This window comes from Cyrtonyx montezumae, unplaced genomic scaffold (assembly GCF_038088225.1).
Source record: "Cyrtonyx montezumae isolate F1298 unplaced genomic scaffold, pur_monq_1.0 scaffold_4, whole genome shotgun sequence".
In the NCBI taxonomy this organism is placed as follows: domain Eukaryota; kingdom Metazoa; phylum Chordata; class Aves; order Galliformes; family Odontophoridae; genus Cyrtonyx; species Cyrtonyx montezumae.
Genome location: NW_027072045.1, coordinates 22,046,493 through 22,063,271, shown reverse-complemented (window position 1 = coordinate 22,063,271; position 16,779 = coordinate 22,046,493). Strand labels below are relative to the sequence as shown.

The window sequence follows — 16,779 nt, the reverse complement described above, 5'->3', positions numbered from 1 at the left end:
TTTGTAATCTGTTCACTTAATATTATGCGTACCTGATAAGCAGGTCTTAGCTGTCAACGTAAGATGTGACTATTCTGAATAATTTTTCATGACATTATTTACTGCTCAGTCAATCTGATCCATTTCTCTGATTAGTTTTTGCTCAGTGCTTGATACAATATGAGTGTTTTAATGACAGACTGTGAGATTGTTGATTGTCCTGGTAAGCAACAACTGTGATGTCTGATGCAGTTTACTGTGGGACACAGCTGAACGTCACACACTAATTCATCTGAATGGGAGCCAAGCTAATATTCCCTACTGGAATAAAATGACCACTAACGTGTTTTGATGGAATTAGGATGGCAGATTCATTGTGGAAATTTGGAAACTCCCATTTTGGGTGCATAGAAAATGCATTGTTCATAGGGATAAGCTATTAATACAGACATGTGGTGTAATTCTGGATTCTCTAATCTTCTAGTAATTCAGTTTTAACCATACGGGCAAGTTGCAGTTTGGTTTTGGGAGGCCTCACTGGGTAAACAAATACCCTACTTCAGTTAATTTGGTGAGCTTTTATATTAGTCTATCAGGAGAAAAAAAAGTGCTTTCTAGCATATAGTTTATTTGCAGTGACACATAAAATGAGACTGATGACAATCAAGACAGTTTTAAGGCAGCTTGTTTGACAAGCAGCTCATGATGGTTTCAGCAGTAATCTGTGGGGCTTTCTTTCACTGCCTGTAGTCAGTGTCTTGCCTTTTCAATGTGGAATTACCTTTGCATGTACATACCACTATGTACAAGTCTTCCTCTACTGTATTGCTTTCACTGATGTACTTGCATTAATGTGGTTTGACGCTGTAATGGGTTACTTAGTTTTGTTATCAACCTCTGCTTTCTCAATCTTCTGTCCTGTGAGGAACTGCCATATTCCTCCTCTGTAGTTTTCATTGCCCAGGGCATACACAAAGCTGTCCACAGTTGGCACTGTCTTGGCAATAATGGCAGGAATCTGTAGGGAGACAAGATAGGAAAATGTGCTGAGGAGCCAATGGATTGATTATAGGCTAGGCTTTATTTCCTTTTGTCAAACAAATAGCTTTCCCTAATGGCAGCAGCTTGCTACCCTGGAATGATGAGGAAGGTGAAAGCAATTCAATCAGGAGGGGCCCCTTACTTAGGAAAGGACAATCTCCAGGAAAGGAAAGTTAGACCAGCATCACCTAAAAGTTGGATATTTCAGTAGAGTGTGAATATGAGGAGTGAAGAGTATGCCATGGGCAGCTTTGTATGAGTAAGTGGCCTAGTATTGCTAACACACTTTGTGAGGTGATAAATATCTAAATATAGTAATGCTTGTAGTGATCTGAAATTGGGCTGAAATGGAAGTTAAAGGGTGCATTGTAATATTAGTGAGTCCTGGAGCTAAAACTCATAGGAAAAAAGAAGCGTCATAACTGCAAGAGTTGCAGCTTCCTCTAGGAGAGAAAGATTAAGAAAAATGAATGGGACAAGCAACCTCTTCAAAACTGAGATCTGTGAGGTGGTACTTGACTGTGAAAGGGACACAAAATGCTTCTTCAAATCATAGAATCATTTAGATTGGAAAAGGTCAATAAGATCCTCTAGTACAACCATCAATCCATTACCTCCATGCTCATTACTGTGAAGCAGTGCAGGCTGCTGTTCTGTACTGACTGCTGAAGAACAAAACAGAACAAAAAACATAATTCCTAAAATGTTGCTTGATCTAAGCACTAATTATGTCTGCTGTATTGCTGCACTGAAATATTTTGCCTTAAAAATTGTAGGATGAATAGGAATCTTTGTGTAAACAGTCTACTTGTAAGAGATGTTATATTAAATAGGACTGTTAGTGTTCAGGTTTGTCTTGTTCCCTGGGAATGGAGGGAAGAGCATGAGAGGAATATGTGAGAATTCCTCCAGTTGCCATAGTCATACCATTCGATATTTTGGTGAAATGAACATCACGTTTTCAACTGCTGCATAGAAACATAAAAGGCAGTAGGGTCCCCAGCAAATGACCAGCGTCTTCAACGGTAAGCCAGTGTTAAACTGAAAAAACAAGAGCGACACATTATTTTTTGTCTCTCAACTGCACGCTGCAATAGGTAGATAGGAAAGCTCCTGGGATACTGTGCTCACTGACAGGGAAGCACTGCCCAGCAGGGAGTGCTGTAGCTGTCAGTGTTGGAGATATGCGAGCACAGATCCTTTTTGCAGAGCTCCAAAGCCCTGCACCTGGTGGTGGGGATGGGGGGCAACACAGTCCTTTCTGGGCAGAGGAGATGAAGCATCTTGTGGTTGTCTGGTGACATCAGCTTATGTGCTACTAGCAGTCAGTAACTGTTGCAGAGGGGAAGGGCAATGCACACTTTTGAAAACAGATAAGTGACTTCTTTTCCTGACTTTTTGAAGGCCTTGCAGGCAGGAAAACTGTGAAAGTATTGCAAATCTTGATGAATAGGGAGGTGATATTTTCACCCTGACATTTTCTGCATTCTAACTACTTTCCTTCAACTAGTCTTTGCTGCTACAAAGCAGTGTAGGAAAAATTGCACACTGTTGTAAAAATTAACTGAAATAATAATAATAATAAAAAAGGCTTATAATAATGAGAACCAACATTTGTTTGAGTTACGTAGAGGGCACACATAAATATTCCAGACTGCTACAGACCAGTCTGCCTGACAGTCTCTGCTGCTATACCATCCTCCTGGATAAGTGACAGTGTTTACAAAGTGCAGGGATTAGAATGTACCAACAACACATAACACCCCAAACTGCATCCAGAGGAACAACTGGTAGAATCACCAAGTTACATTTTCATAAACCTGCCACTCCAGTGCAGTTCCATTGTTACCAGCTCATGGAGATTTTTGAATTTCCTCAGCCAAATGTATCTGTGATGTGCTTAGGAAGACCCTTTCTCCCCCCTGTACAACACATCTCTACTTCCTTGTAGTGCTGTGGTTCTGGATGACTTCCAAGGCCATCAGCTGTGAATCTGTAGCAAAACTGAAAACAGTGATCCTTCCTGAGCAGAATTTCTGTGTGGTTATTGATGTGCTATTAGCAGGTACTGTGTATGCTGTGTCTTAGTTTTGTGACTGGAACAGGACTGGTGGCAGAGGGGAATCCTTGGGGTCACTACTACCAATTGCTTCCTCTGAGGGGGAATGTTTTCCCCGTTGGGTCAGGGCAGACATGATTGCGTCCAGTCAAAAATCAAGATCTCTAAGGTTGAGTTTTCCATGATACCCCCTTGCTCAGGGCACCATAGAGGGATGACATGGCCCAGAAGGAGCTGAGCCAAAGCCTCCGTGAAAGAAACCGTATTTTTGAGGGCTTTTAGCCTGTTTGATGCAGCCCTATTTTGTCAAGGTAGGTACAGGGAGAGAAGAAGCTTCCTTACCTTATAGTGCCCACTTTTCTTGAACTTCTGGTGTATTGACTGATAGGCTGTCATCATGATGAAGCCTGGTATCATGAAGTTGAAAATGGACAGAGCCAAAAGGAATGTGATGTAGTTTCTAGAGAGAGTGAGGAGGTAAAAAAAAAAAAAAAAAAAAAGAAGAGGTGGTTAATTTCTCCCTTGTGCATCTCTGTAAGCTTTCTGCAATTATTAATCAAGCCGTATTTTTTAAATTGCCCAAACCACTTATGTAAGCTTGTTTTTAGGTTCAGTATTTTCTGAAGCTGCATTGTACTGTTGCATGTGGGATGGACAGTATTGAAGAAAATCACAAGAGGCTTTTGGTTCCTAACCCCAGGCATCCTTATTTAGGACATCAGGGCTGGATTTCATAAAGATTACCATAAAGAATTTCAACTCCTAAACCCCTCCAAAATGCATCTTATGGCTAATGATTAAGGGAGTGCCAGAAACCCGAGCACTAGCTTTTCCTGGCTTTGTCCATTCCTGTGTGCAGGAGGCAGCCCTGGGCTGTGCTTGCCTTGTCCCAGCACCATGGTGGGTAGGTGACAGCTGGGCTCTGCTGCACTGCTGAAGGCACCCCAAGTAGCAACAGCCTCTCATGAGAGTTGGCCTCATCCTCACCTGTCCCCTTTGCTGTAGTCAAGGGTGCAGCAGGTTCGAAGGGGCTCGTAGTCATACTCCCCCCAGCCCAGCAAGGGCATCGTGGACCAAAAGGCAGCAAAGAGCCATGCAAACACCATCATGGAGATGGCCGTGCTCCATTGAAGCTTGCTCCCTGCAGGAAGAGAAAAAGAGGATCTGCACACCTGGCACCAAACCTGCAGACAAAGCTCTTGGAGTGTGTGTGTGTCCAGAGCAAAGAATTCTGGCCTCCAGGCCTGAGGCAGAAACTAGCAGTTATGTGTTCTGTAGCTTGAAGCTGACCCAAGTCCAAAGATATCTATCTGGTCTTGCTGAGAAGTTGAGGTAAGTTTTTGACTTTGGGAACAGCAAATCGACTTTTTCCACATGCCTTGCCCAAATACTATACTGCTGTGCAGCTTTGTACTGTGCTAGAGATGCAGCCGCTGTTAACACGCTATATTCTTGTGTTTTGGGAATGTGTTGGAAAGCTCAGGAAGGGCGAACAGCAGAAGGCATGAGGCAATGCAATGAACAGTGCATTAAGAGCTAGAGCTCTGCTGCACAGTGTGGGTCAGATCAGGGCCGTGACTGTGCATCTGACCCCTTCTGCTTCCTTCCTACCTGGCCCTGAGGATTGAACACGTGGCTATTCAACATACCTTGTTCAAAAAATGATTGTATATTCACATATATGTCAATAACTTACTTGACAACAGATCCTGTTCTAAAATACTACAGGTCAAATTACTTTGCTCTTAAGATCATTGCTTAGCCTAGAACAGGAAATGAGAAGCTCAGAGTCTTTTTTTTTTCTTTCTAATTTTATAATAAAAACCTTCATTCGTGTCTGTCTCATCTAATTCTATAAGACACTACTGGAATAAGTCAATGAATGAAATAAAAGACTGGAAGCTTTATAAGGCACAGGAAGTATTTCTTCATGGAAAAGGCAGGCAGGTTTCCTGCTGTGCAGAACATTGTGTTAGTCACGCTGCCTGCATGTAAAGAGGTCTGGCTAATTTGGTTACCAGGGCTGACGTCTGCAATCATGCCTGGGCTGAATTGCCCATGACGCCAGCTGTACTACTTTGCCCACTACCCCTTCTAATCAAATTTCCCATTAAAGAGAAGTAATGATGTAATTTTCACTCAGGCTGGGAAGCAATCTTTTCTTCTGCCCTCGACAGTGGCATCATACCTGCAGGATTCAGGAGAATTCTGACCTTTGTTGGAAAGGTGAAGGACTGGAAATGAGATGTGAGTAGGAGGCCAGCCTTGCTACCAAGTCTACAAAGGCTGACTTGTAGGTGAAGGATCTGCCAGGGTTGCCTGAAATGAAGGTTGCTGAATCACATAAGGCAGCAGCCCCAGAGAGGACCACAAACTCCATAACAGCTCTTTTGGGTTGTGTTACCCTTCTTTGGTTTAAGGAAGGATAATGATGTAGGTGTGTCAGTGAAAATCCTACTTCAGAGGAATAGTGATTCTATCTCTGTTCTGATTCTTATCTTCCAGCAGTTCTTGAGGGAAGAGTTTGAAGGGCTTGAAGAAGTTGGTTGGTGCAAACGTTCAAAAATGAGTTCTGGGGTACACGTCGCTATTTAAATACTAAGGAAAAAAATATTTTTATTAAATACCTTGTTTTATTATGGTAGGCAACAAAAATCTATTGATACTTTAAGTCAATTTAAACATTGTTTTTGTAATTATTATTGATGATTAATAATAATTAATATCCGTTTTTGTATGATTCCCACATAGATAATGTACTTTGCCAAAGAGGCTCAAATCATTTTCTGTCATACCGATGTTAACATGGCTATAGATTACATCAGTGGGGGGAAGAGTAAAAAAAAAAAAAAAAAAAAAAGTAATAGCTTCTTATTTAGGGGCTAGGAATTATAGTCAAGCTTGTTAGGAGTTAATGTAGTTATTCTTAACCTTCCAATCTAAATCAGCTACGTAGCATAAGTTATATCCCTTCAGAATTGCATCCTTCCTAAATATATGTTTGAACAAGCAAGTTAGTGTTGTTACTGATCCAGAGCTTCCATTTCCATTTGTATTCTGCATCATCTCTCTTGTAGCTTGGCTTTAAGCAATTGTAACTTGAAATTCAATCAGGACACAGCTTATTACACAAGCTGTCAGGTTGGTTTTGTGTTTTACACAATCTAGCATCTTTTAAAAAGGCATTACCAAGAGCAGCTGCAGTGAGACCTAGATCTAAATTGTATTTCTTTTAAACCACACTCATGACAGAAGTAGCATTATTGTTTTGGGAATACAGTTTTGTAAGTGGTAAGTCCTCCTGATATTCTGGAAGAAAACAAACAAACAAGCAACATTTCACAAACTGAATGTTGCTAGTTCTTGTTTGTTTGTTTATCCTATAAAGTATTTGATAGCAGTCATTTTTCATGATATCTTGAGGCAGAAACTTTGCTCTCTTTTCTCCCCATCCTTTCATTTTGTGGACTACTATGATGTGAAGATCTCATGGACCTCTGCATATAAGAGAAAGATCTTTGCACAGACAAAATTTGCCACTTGTGCTATGTTGGTAACACACTGAAGGCAGCTTGTGAGTATCTGCACTGATGGGGGTTGAGTGATCCAGCTGCATCGTGTGTGTGGGGTGCTGCAAATTGCATGTGCTCTCACTGTGCATGGGACAGCAGGGGAAGCTCTTGCCCACCAGCTGCTGCTACTTCTACTGCTGGTTCTGGTGCCCCAGATGCATATCTTTCCTCTGGCCCTGAGGGAAATCAAACAAATTATTTTAGTTTTTCAGAGTATGCTCTTCTGGAAAGCCATGTCCTCTGAGAAGCTGAAGGGCATCAAGCTGAGAGTGGTTCAGTTGCTGTCATATTGAGCAGGCAGTTTGTTGACCTTACGTGCCTTCTGTGGACTGATACAGTTTAGCATAATAGCCACGTAGGTCCTAATTCAGTTAAATGTGTATATATGGAGTTCAGCATACGCTCGAAAAAATAGTTCTTAATTAGGGCCCAGTGCTGGCAGTCTGGTCTCATTAAGTTTAATCACTCTTGTGCTCTGGCTCTTGAAAAGCAAGAGGGAAGCTTCTCTTTTTCATACAGTGAGAAATTAACGTGAGGAATTTTTTAGTCTTCTGTAAGCTTATTTTGGAATAGAAAGAGTTCACTCTCAGAAACAGAACAAAGTTGTAAAAAGAGTACTAAAATTATAATGTCAAAAGCTTTCGTTTTAGAATGTACTAGATAGAGCATGGAATGTTAACACTTTTAATAGTAACAGCTAGTCTTTAGTGATGCAATCATTAAGTGTTTTTCTGTCTGTAATCTGTCAAGACATTTATGAATTTAGATCTTTGGAAGATTTATAAATTGGCCAAACATTAAGCTGATTTCCACAGAAAGAGCAAAAAATACATCTCTGATACAATGGCTGCCTTTCAACTAGAATTCAGGCTGATATTCAAGAGGAATTTCTCAAACAAAAGGTCAACAGGATTTTCTAAGGTGAAAGGGGCAAAACGTTATAATAGCTGAAATATTCCAGAACAATCCAGTTTATCCCAGATTTACACAAGGCGTGTATCAATTAAAATTGTCAAGATTTGTCAAGTACAAAAAATATCTGAAACTGTCTGGTTGAGAATTATACGTATCCGTCAGAAGTAAAATAGCAGCTGGTGCAGTGCAAAGAGCAGCAGTGACTGATGCACACACTATACATATTTTGTAGGGATAAGAAAGCTGCACTATGTAATGGCTTCTGCTGCACATACCATCAGGAAAAAAAAAACACAAAAGAAAACAAAACAAACAAACAACAAAAAAAAAACAACTCTAAAATAACCTATAAATGAGATATTTTTATTCCTTTATTTTTATATTTTTTTTCCTGTGGTCCTCCATGACCATAATGCTGTCTTAGCAAATATTTCCTGCTTCACTGAAAATGCAAGAGCTGTATAAATGCTGGAGTTTTGTCTTGGGAATGGATGCAGGAGCAAGACTAGATGGAGGACCTGTGACAGGGTGGCTACTGCAAGTATGACAGTAGGTGAGGACTTGCCCCTAATCTGCCTGAGCTGACAGCTGCAATTGGAGCAAATGGAAGTTTGCTAAGCTTCCCAACGTGATATAACAACATAGATTTCTCTGAATGTTAAGGATTAGATACAAACTCTCTGCAGCCCTGCTTTTTGTAATTGAATGCTGCTGTGAAATCCCCACTGATTTTGTTCTTTACTTTTGTAATATTGAGAAAAGCACTGACAAATACTTCAGACTTTCCTTTCCCCTTAATTCTTAAATGCTAGTGTGAAATCATCAAGACGTTTTGATTTCCTTTTAGAACTGCAACTATTTGTAGTGGTTACAAAAGGAAAAGTACTGCCTGGGGCCCTTCCCCTTCTCCAGCCAGCTGACAGCAGTTGCTGCCCCCCACAACAAGAAGCTGTTAGACTGCAGTGCTTCACCAAAGGCATCTCTGTAGCAGGTCGTCTGTGTTCATAAATACCATAAATCTGCACCACTTTTTTTTTATCCTCTCAACCTCTCTGAGAAAGTAGCAACTTATCATTTTCTACTAGCAAATAGTTGGCTCAGACAGTAGCTTGGAAAAAGATTGGTCATACTTTCAGGCTATTTGTCATAGACCAGTGTTACTGCTCTTCTGGTTCTGAATATATTTCAGTGTAAGATTATTAAATGGAATTACATCATATTTTTAGCTGTTTTTACTCATGCACTGTTTGAACATTTCTTAATGTTACAGAAATTTAATATTTTAATTTAAATTATCTATTTTAAACCAAAGCCATTTTTAAAGGATGAAAAGACAGCTGCTCAACATTGTTGCTTAGGAGGAAAAAAAGGAGAGAGTACAATGCCTTCAAGCTCTAACTTCTCAACCATATGTGCTGATCATTCTATTTTCCTTATCTTAATAAATAGCAACCTCTTTTTTTGATGAGTGAGTGGGCAGCTGTCAGTACGTGTCAAAGCCTAGCACTTCAACACTGAGGATTGTATCAACTTCCAAGTTAAAAAACTGGGTTAATTTTCTGGATATTTATGAGTGCACTTGTGTTATTACCATCCAGAATGGATGGAAAGTCTGTTTTTTTTTTTTTTTTTTTTTAAATCTTCTCCTCATCATAACCTCTTGTGCTCTCATCAATACATTCTTCCTCAAAAATATTGGTTCTCGATAATTGAGTGTTTGGTTGGGGAATGCTGTAATAGAGGTGTTCTTGGAAACTCTCAGAACATAAAAACACCAGGGATGGTGTAAGTGAATCTGGGAAGAATGTTAGTTCCCAAGATGGAGATAAAAGGTTGATAGCTTTGTTTTTTAGCCACAGGTGCTTTATACCTTCTGTACAGGTATGCAATTCACACGGGTGTCAACAGGGGTTTAATATATGGATTAAGAACACAGCATAGCCTGTAGGCTTGGTACATCAGATCTATGAAACATGACTTAATCATTCTCACACTCAGCATGTGACAGATGAAACTGGCTGTTTTTACTGGAACAGCTGAAGAGCATGAGCTTTTAAGAACACCTGTTCCCTTTTTGCTTTTTTGGTTCAAAATGTTCAGTAGTAGCAGCTATGTTTGGTCATCAGTACATAACTACTTGAGTAAAGTGAAGAAGTTTTTGCCCTTAGGATATATCTGTCTGTGCTCTTAATGTACAGTGCTCTTGGCTGGAGAAGTACTCAACACTAAAGCATTGAAGTCAGTGTTGCAGAGAGTAAAATATTTTCCCAAAGACATGCTTATTTTTCAGGCTTGCTCTCTTACAGTATACAGATGCTACTCTTCTCGCTCCAAATGCATTTTATTGTTGAATGGGTATTGGTATGGATGTAGCTTGCAGCCTGCATTGTTTGGGGTCTTTGTCTGGATATGAAAAAAAGCCATTTTATTGCCTGAGCCGAATTCTTGACAAAAGTTGTAGAACAAAAATTTGGCAACCTTTCTGCCTCCAATCATATCATCAAGTAAATCATGTTCACTGTGTGCTCTGGGTTTGTTTGAATGCTCTCTGCTCTAATCATATAGAGGCCGTGCCTGAACGGCTGTGAGAATGCTAAAGGTCGTATTGAAGTACTCAGCAGACTCTTCCCTGGCCAGCTTTTAAACTTTGATTTAGGACATTTTTTATGAAGTGATCTGGGCGTCCTGTGCTTTAGCACAAGGAAAGGAGGGCTGCCATTGTCTATTGACGCTGCCTATCAACATAATATTTTTGGGAATGGGGTGCTCATGTGTGGGTATTCCAGGCTCCTCGTTCCTCTGGAAAGCACACAGCTGCAGCAGGAGAGGTGGAAGCTGCAGGCCTGCATGGAGGCTTTCTGTCATTTCTCTCAGCTGGCAGAGCTACCATTACACCACTGGAGTGGCCAAATAGAAGGGTCTCGGGTGTTCCTGGCATCACGGAATTCTAGGATCTGCTTTCAGAATAAGTTTGTGTTTCATGTCATGCCTCTTTCCCTTATCTGAATGAAAACGTTGCACACCCTCTTTTAGTTTCTGCTTTGTCTTACTAACTTCTGAAACACTAACAGCTTAAATCTAAATAAGAGAGTGGACACTGGCAGATACAAAGTTGGTGTCTGGGGGAGGTGAGGCCCCTGGAGCAGCCATCACAAGTCTATCTTACTAGACAAACAATCTATGAGTGCCTTATATATAGGAAAACAATATTTGCTGGTGCTAGCGCTCACAAGATTGCTCTGGTTTGCTTTACTGCAGATGATAACACACCTACTCGTGTTTCCTGACTTCCATGTTAAGAACATATGCTCATTTCCCTGTTCTCCCTAACTGCAGTCATGGCTGGAGCACAGCTGATGTGCCTGCACAGATCAAATGGTCTCTGTGGGCACCTAACCCATCTCAGCATCGTAATTCAGCAGAAATTTTTCCCTTGTTTTATGTGAAAGCACAGATCCAGTACCACCAATGTCTGGGAGATAGTTCTGTGACTAAAGACAGTGCCTGTCTCTTTAAATCCATATATTTGACGTTCTTGTAAGGCCCTATTTTTCATCTAAATCAAAATAATGATTTCGTAAGTCCACAAAAAAGGCAAATTTATTTTCTTGTGTCAGCATCCCTGTATAATATTAGATTTTCATTAACTCCAGCTCAAGAGTGTCAGAGCTAGTTACCAACTACATTGTTAAGAAGAACAAAAAACATCCTTCACTAAGAGAAGGAAAATAACATTCTTCCTGAAAATAGTTCTGCTGCTTTTACCTAAATTTGAAGATAATTTATTCTTTGCTTTGCAACAGATGTACTGTGTTTCAGCCTTTGTAAGGGGGTCTGGAACGCATCACAAACCCACAAGTGGCTCATGCCCCATAGTTCCTGTGTATTGTGCGGTTGGGTTGCTGTGCTCTGTCTGCCCCATTGTGCCTTTGCAAAAAGGCTTTGCTGTGGGGCTCTGTGCCAGCTGCTGTCCTTTCAGAGCCTGCTCTGTAGCTACACCAACTTTCTCTAATTAGAAAACTCTGCATGGGCAAGCTCTGTTTTGTACAAAGCAAGGTGATGGATGGAAGCCCAAGGTGTATAGACTTCTCTTTGAGGTATTGGATTTTTTTGGACTCTGATTATTAGTTAAGGAGAAGGTGAAAGCATGGCAAGAGAGTTGGTATTTAGATGTGATCTGGAAGAGCAAATAACTTCTGAAAGTGGTTGGTTAGCAGTTGGAAAGGTATCCCTTGGAGAGAGAGTTCATTTATTTGTTCATTTAAGATGCACAGAAAAGTAAATATGTGCTTGCTTGGTTTCTCTGAAATCTAAACAGTTTTTTAACATGATACATGAAAAACTGGTGGGTGAATTATAGCCTTACTTGTACAGTAGTGGTGATACCGGTCCCAGGCAACTGCTGCACTGGAGCTAATGCTAGCTAGTGCTGTCAAGAATCCCTGGAATCCATGAATCTGACAGCCCTCAGAGCCGTAGGGCCAGTACCTGTCAGCAAACAAGCAGGGTGGTAAGGAAATGATAGAAACAAGTGAAGACATGTTTAGAAATTGCATTAATGGAGAAAAGAAGATGATAGCATTTGCACATGTTTTCAAATCTGAGAAACATTGTGAAGGAGTCAACCGCCAGTCTCTTGTAGTTGTTTACCTGAATTTACCTTGCTGTGGTGTCTGGTGTACTGCAGCAGTTGTTTTTATTTTGAACACAGAGAAGGAAATATAACCCTGCATTAATGTGTTGGAAAGGCATTTGTTTTAGTTTGAAATCTATGTTTAATCCAATTGTTCCATAAGCGCAAAATGTGCACTCAGCAGGAGTAAAAAAAATTTGTCAACTCAAGGGGGTTAGCTCACTGCTCAACAGAGAGCAAAAGCTCACAATAACTATAAACACTCTGGTTAGGAAGGCTGAGGCCTCCAAATATATTTTTGCAGATATAAAATAAGAAGAAACATGAAACAGTCTCATGTAAGTGTCAACTGCTGGCATGTACCTTCAGTGTTCCAGTCACTCATGGCTTATTATTCCCTCTACCTTCATCTAACCTGACTCTTAGTCTTATAGAGATGTCTGTCAGGTGGAAATCTTCAGCACTCTCTTTTCTCACAAGATTTGTAAAACACCAGTGTAACTCAGTGGAAGGTGCCTGCAAGTTCTTTTGGAAAGAGACAGCCACGCTCTTCAGAGACTAGGAAACTTTTGCTCTCATTTAAAATTCTGCAAGGGTTAAAACCAAGCATGTTTACATATATTGACCTTAGCTTTTCAGTTTCAGTTCAGAAAAAGCATCTTTATTGACTTCAGTGCAACTTAATCGTCTGAAACAAGAATAAGCTATACACAAGGCAAAACAGCTCCTTGCTGGAGCTTATTGTTGACTTGTTGATTTGAAAAAGTGTTTTTATTTCCATTAAAAGAAAATCAGATTGTCACACTCCAGTTTGAAATGCTTTTGTGTTCTCTACTATTTCCACAGTTTAAAAGCACACTTGTTAAGTGGAATTATTAATCAGCTGTTTCATAGGGTCTGTTTATTAGTATGGTGCATTTTTGATTTGGTGGTTGCAGTTACTGATGAAAATGCTTGACATAGTTTTTGTCATGATTGAACGATTGGCATGAGAATGTGGAAAATGAAATTCCATAACCGATTTGAACTCTTGGCAAACATCTGTGTTTTTGTCCTCCACAAAATCCTAGAATAAGAAATTTAGTCAAAAACTTCATTAGAAACAATGGAAAGGCTTGAAGATAAATTTGAGGTCAGTCTAGAGGTTTAGTCGAAAGTATGACTGTTTCATTGTTCAGTAAGTCTCTGTTATATCTACCAGTAAGGTTCCCCAGTTAAATGATGTCTTTAATGAGTTGGTGGTAAAGTCTGCTTTTTTACTTGCCTGGTAGAAGTACAGAGATTCATTCTGCTATTTTGGATTTAGAGAATGATAAAGTTGTCTATGTGATGTGCTAGAGGGTTATTTGTTAGTTTGGCCTTCCAGAACCAATATTGCTAACTTTCATATGGTTCTTCTGAGCATCCTTTAGGAAAACGGCACGTACCTGAGGAAGCTGGAAAAGGCAGCAATGAATGCATTGATGCATATCCCGCAGTCAGCCAGGGCAATGCTGAGAACCAGCAGATTGCTGGGTGTTCGGAGTTCTTTGATTTTTCGGAAAGAGATAATTGTCAGGCCGTTCAGACAGAAACCAAGCAGGGCTGAAAACCAAAAGAGTTTGACGTGACTCAACTGGAAATGGAAAATATCTATAAGGACAGGAAATATATCTACAGGGTTTCCAATTTGCTTGCAAGTTACAGACTTTCAGGCACAGGTGACAGCTGAAGCTACTGCCTCAACCCTTGTCAGAGATGTGGCCACTCATGCAGAGCAGAAATGCTTCAGTTTTATTTGCTATTCTATGTTTTGTTTTAATGAAGAAACTTGATTGCCAGGCTCCATCCAGGGACACATGAGGCAGAGTGAGGGAGCTGCAGAGGAGGCAGCTGCATGGGGGCCCTCAGCCAGCACACACTGACTGCGCGCATCTCCAGGTCCATCTGTGGATGTATTTAATGTCAATTGTTACGTGTTTTTGTGTTTCAGCATAGAAGTCCCTTGGTCATGTTTCAGTCAGCCTGCCTCCCTTTGGAATTCGGCTTAGGGTTAACCTAGGCAGTGCTTGAATTGCACCAGCTCAATCTTATTACTGCCCTTCGTCAATAGACTATACATGGAAAGGAATAATCTAATTATAAAAAGCAGTCGCTGATAGATTTAAAAAAATAAGTTAATGTTTGTTGTCAGAGAGGAGTGCTTAAGCAACCCCAGCTATTCACTTGGCCCCATCCTTCACTGCTTTAACCTGAAACTTTGTCCTTTAATGTCCTTTTCAAGATGACCTGATTTATTTTAGCTCTGATGAGTCTCTGACTCAACATCTCATCTCTAAGTTTCAGTTAGACAAGAGGCAGTATGTCTTTTTTTTTGTGTTCTTCTTGGAAGGAGAAATGCTGTAGTGCAGAAAAAATCCATATCCCTTAATTCTCTAAAGTAGCATTATTACTTGTGCTTGTTGTCTTAATTCTGCAGTTACATAAGATGGATAATTTTGTATAGTCAGAAATCCCGCTCCTACTTTAATTACATTAATGGCTGATGGCATAACCATAGTAACAGCTGATGTGCATCTTTCATTGCACAACAGATAACACAATATTTCCAGGAGGAATATTTGGAGCCATGTAAGGTCTACTGTTCTTATTCCTTCCCTGCCAGCTTACCTCCATCTGCAGGATAACACTCCTGCCAATCCTCCCAACTGCATTCAAGTCTTTATGGGAGATTTACTGGGACAATGTTTACGTTAGAGTTGAAGAGTTATTGTTATATCAACTTTGACTTTTTCCTCCCTTTTTTTTTTTTTGTGAACGTTCCAGGATTTACCTCATACTGCTTTCTTAAAAACCAGCACCAAATAGATTAGATTTTTCATTTTTAAAACAGATAATGTGTCCAGTTAGTAAAAGTGAATGCCAAGTTTTCCTCTTCCCTAGCACTATTTTGCAAACAGCACATACAAGCTGCAGCAAAAAGTAAATAAATACATAAATAAACAAATTAAAAAAACAGTCTGTCAGCCTGTGTCAGCACATGCCAGGGTCCTTGTTCTCCTGCTGCTTCTCATTCGTCAAGAATGAAGGGCAAATTCATGCATGGAACTGCCAGGCCCTGATTGCTGTTGGATAGGTATGGCTGTTAATTCTGTGTGAAAGCAGCAGCTGACTCCTAGGCCAGTAGTAGAGGCCATCTCTCTTCTTCCAAGGAAGAATTTCTGGCACAGCTCTTCCAGATTTCTCTTGTGGGCATGTGATGCTGCATTATGGTAAGCTCACCTGCAAGTAGAAGGGGAGCATCCTTCCCTCTGCCATTCTACACAGGCATGAGGAGAGCTGATGAGCATTTGTCCTGTTCTGCTAGTGCATATGGTTTCTCCTCTGTTGCTTGGCCCCAGGATCCCTGCATCCCTGGCTGGGCAGCACAGTGCAGGAGTGGAGCCCAGGCCTTGACTAGATACAGCTACGAACAGAAGCCAGTAACTGACATTGATGGGTTCTCAGCTGCAAGCTTGTCCTTCTCTAGCTGCCAGGTATGTGAAAACTGACAATTTTGTTCAACTCTCAACGAGATGGAACACCTTAAGAAAAGCCCATACTGGCTTCATTAAATGAAGGCAATCTCTCCTACCTCAAATTTTACTTCTTAATGCTGTGAAAGTTTTTGAATCTCATGCACGTGTGTTTCTATTTGTTACTTTTACCCAGCAGCCATTCATTTCAAAGCTCCTAGCGCAATTTGGATATATGCAGCCATTAACAGGCTATTTTGAATCTATCATTTTTGTTTATAAAATAGCTATCAGCCAACAAAAGAAGCAGCCAGATTTTGTTGAGGAATCATTAGTCATTTCAACATCCTTCCCTCAAGGAGGATGAAATTGCCTTTAAAAGCCAATAACATATTCTAATGTCCCTTGATAAGAAATCTAATTGGCAAGAACTCAGCCACAGGAAAGCTGTGCATACAGAGCAAATCTTCACTGCAAACAGCAAGGTAGCCCACCAGAATCACTGATAATGCAAACACAGTAACCAGCACAGGTCTGGGTCAACAGCATATTGCAAGTGGTGCTATTTCGTTTATTTCTCATCCATCACATGAGGAACAATCCGGCAAAAATCTTTTGTTGCTGAGGTCCCAAACAGAACTTACCTTCTACCAGTAGGGCAGTGCCGATGGCAAACACCTCTATTTCAGTGAAGCCTTCAGGGATAGGATGTGAAGCGACCATTCTTGTGATAAAAATGCCAACAGATTTAACCTCTGCCCTCTGTTATAGCTGTGGAGCTGTCTTTTCCCTGAGTCCCCCTTTCATCCACCAGACCAAGGCTTCTTAAAGGAGTAGCCCACGTGCAGACACATGCTCATTATTATATAAAAGCTTTGGGGTTTTTACTCCCACCACTACAATCCCTGCAAGAATGTCATTAATGATGGAACTAACATCAACCCTCACCCCTCCTTCCCTTGCAAATCGTATTTCAGATGCCAGCAAAATGAAAGCATTCATTGCAATTACAACAAGTTCTTTGTAGAGACAAGATTAAGAACCCTGTCTAGTTAATTCTGCAACACTGAAAAAGAATTAAAGGTT

At 40.5% G+C, this 16,779-nt stretch overlaps 1 protein-coding gene across 1 annotated transcript; it reads right to left on the bottom strand.

Moving 5' to 3' along the window:
• Positions 1 to 622: 622 nt before the first annotated feature.
• On the bottom strand, positions 623 to 16,416 carry RGR (retinal G protein coupled receptor). The gene is made up of 7 exons (XM_065746451.1): positions 16,338 to 16,416; positions 13,627 to 13,783; positions 11,933 to 12,054; positions 4,067 to 4,220; positions 3,422 to 3,539; positions 1,948 to 2,061; positions 623 to 997 (listed from the first exon to the last, which is right to left on the bottom strand). The coding sequence occupies exons 1-7, from the start codon at positions 16,414 to 16,416 to the stop codon at positions 854 to 856; spliced, it is 888 nt and encodes a 295-aa protein (XP_065602523.1). The 3' UTR covers positions 623 to 853.
• Positions 16,417 to 16,779: the final 363 nt, after the last annotated feature.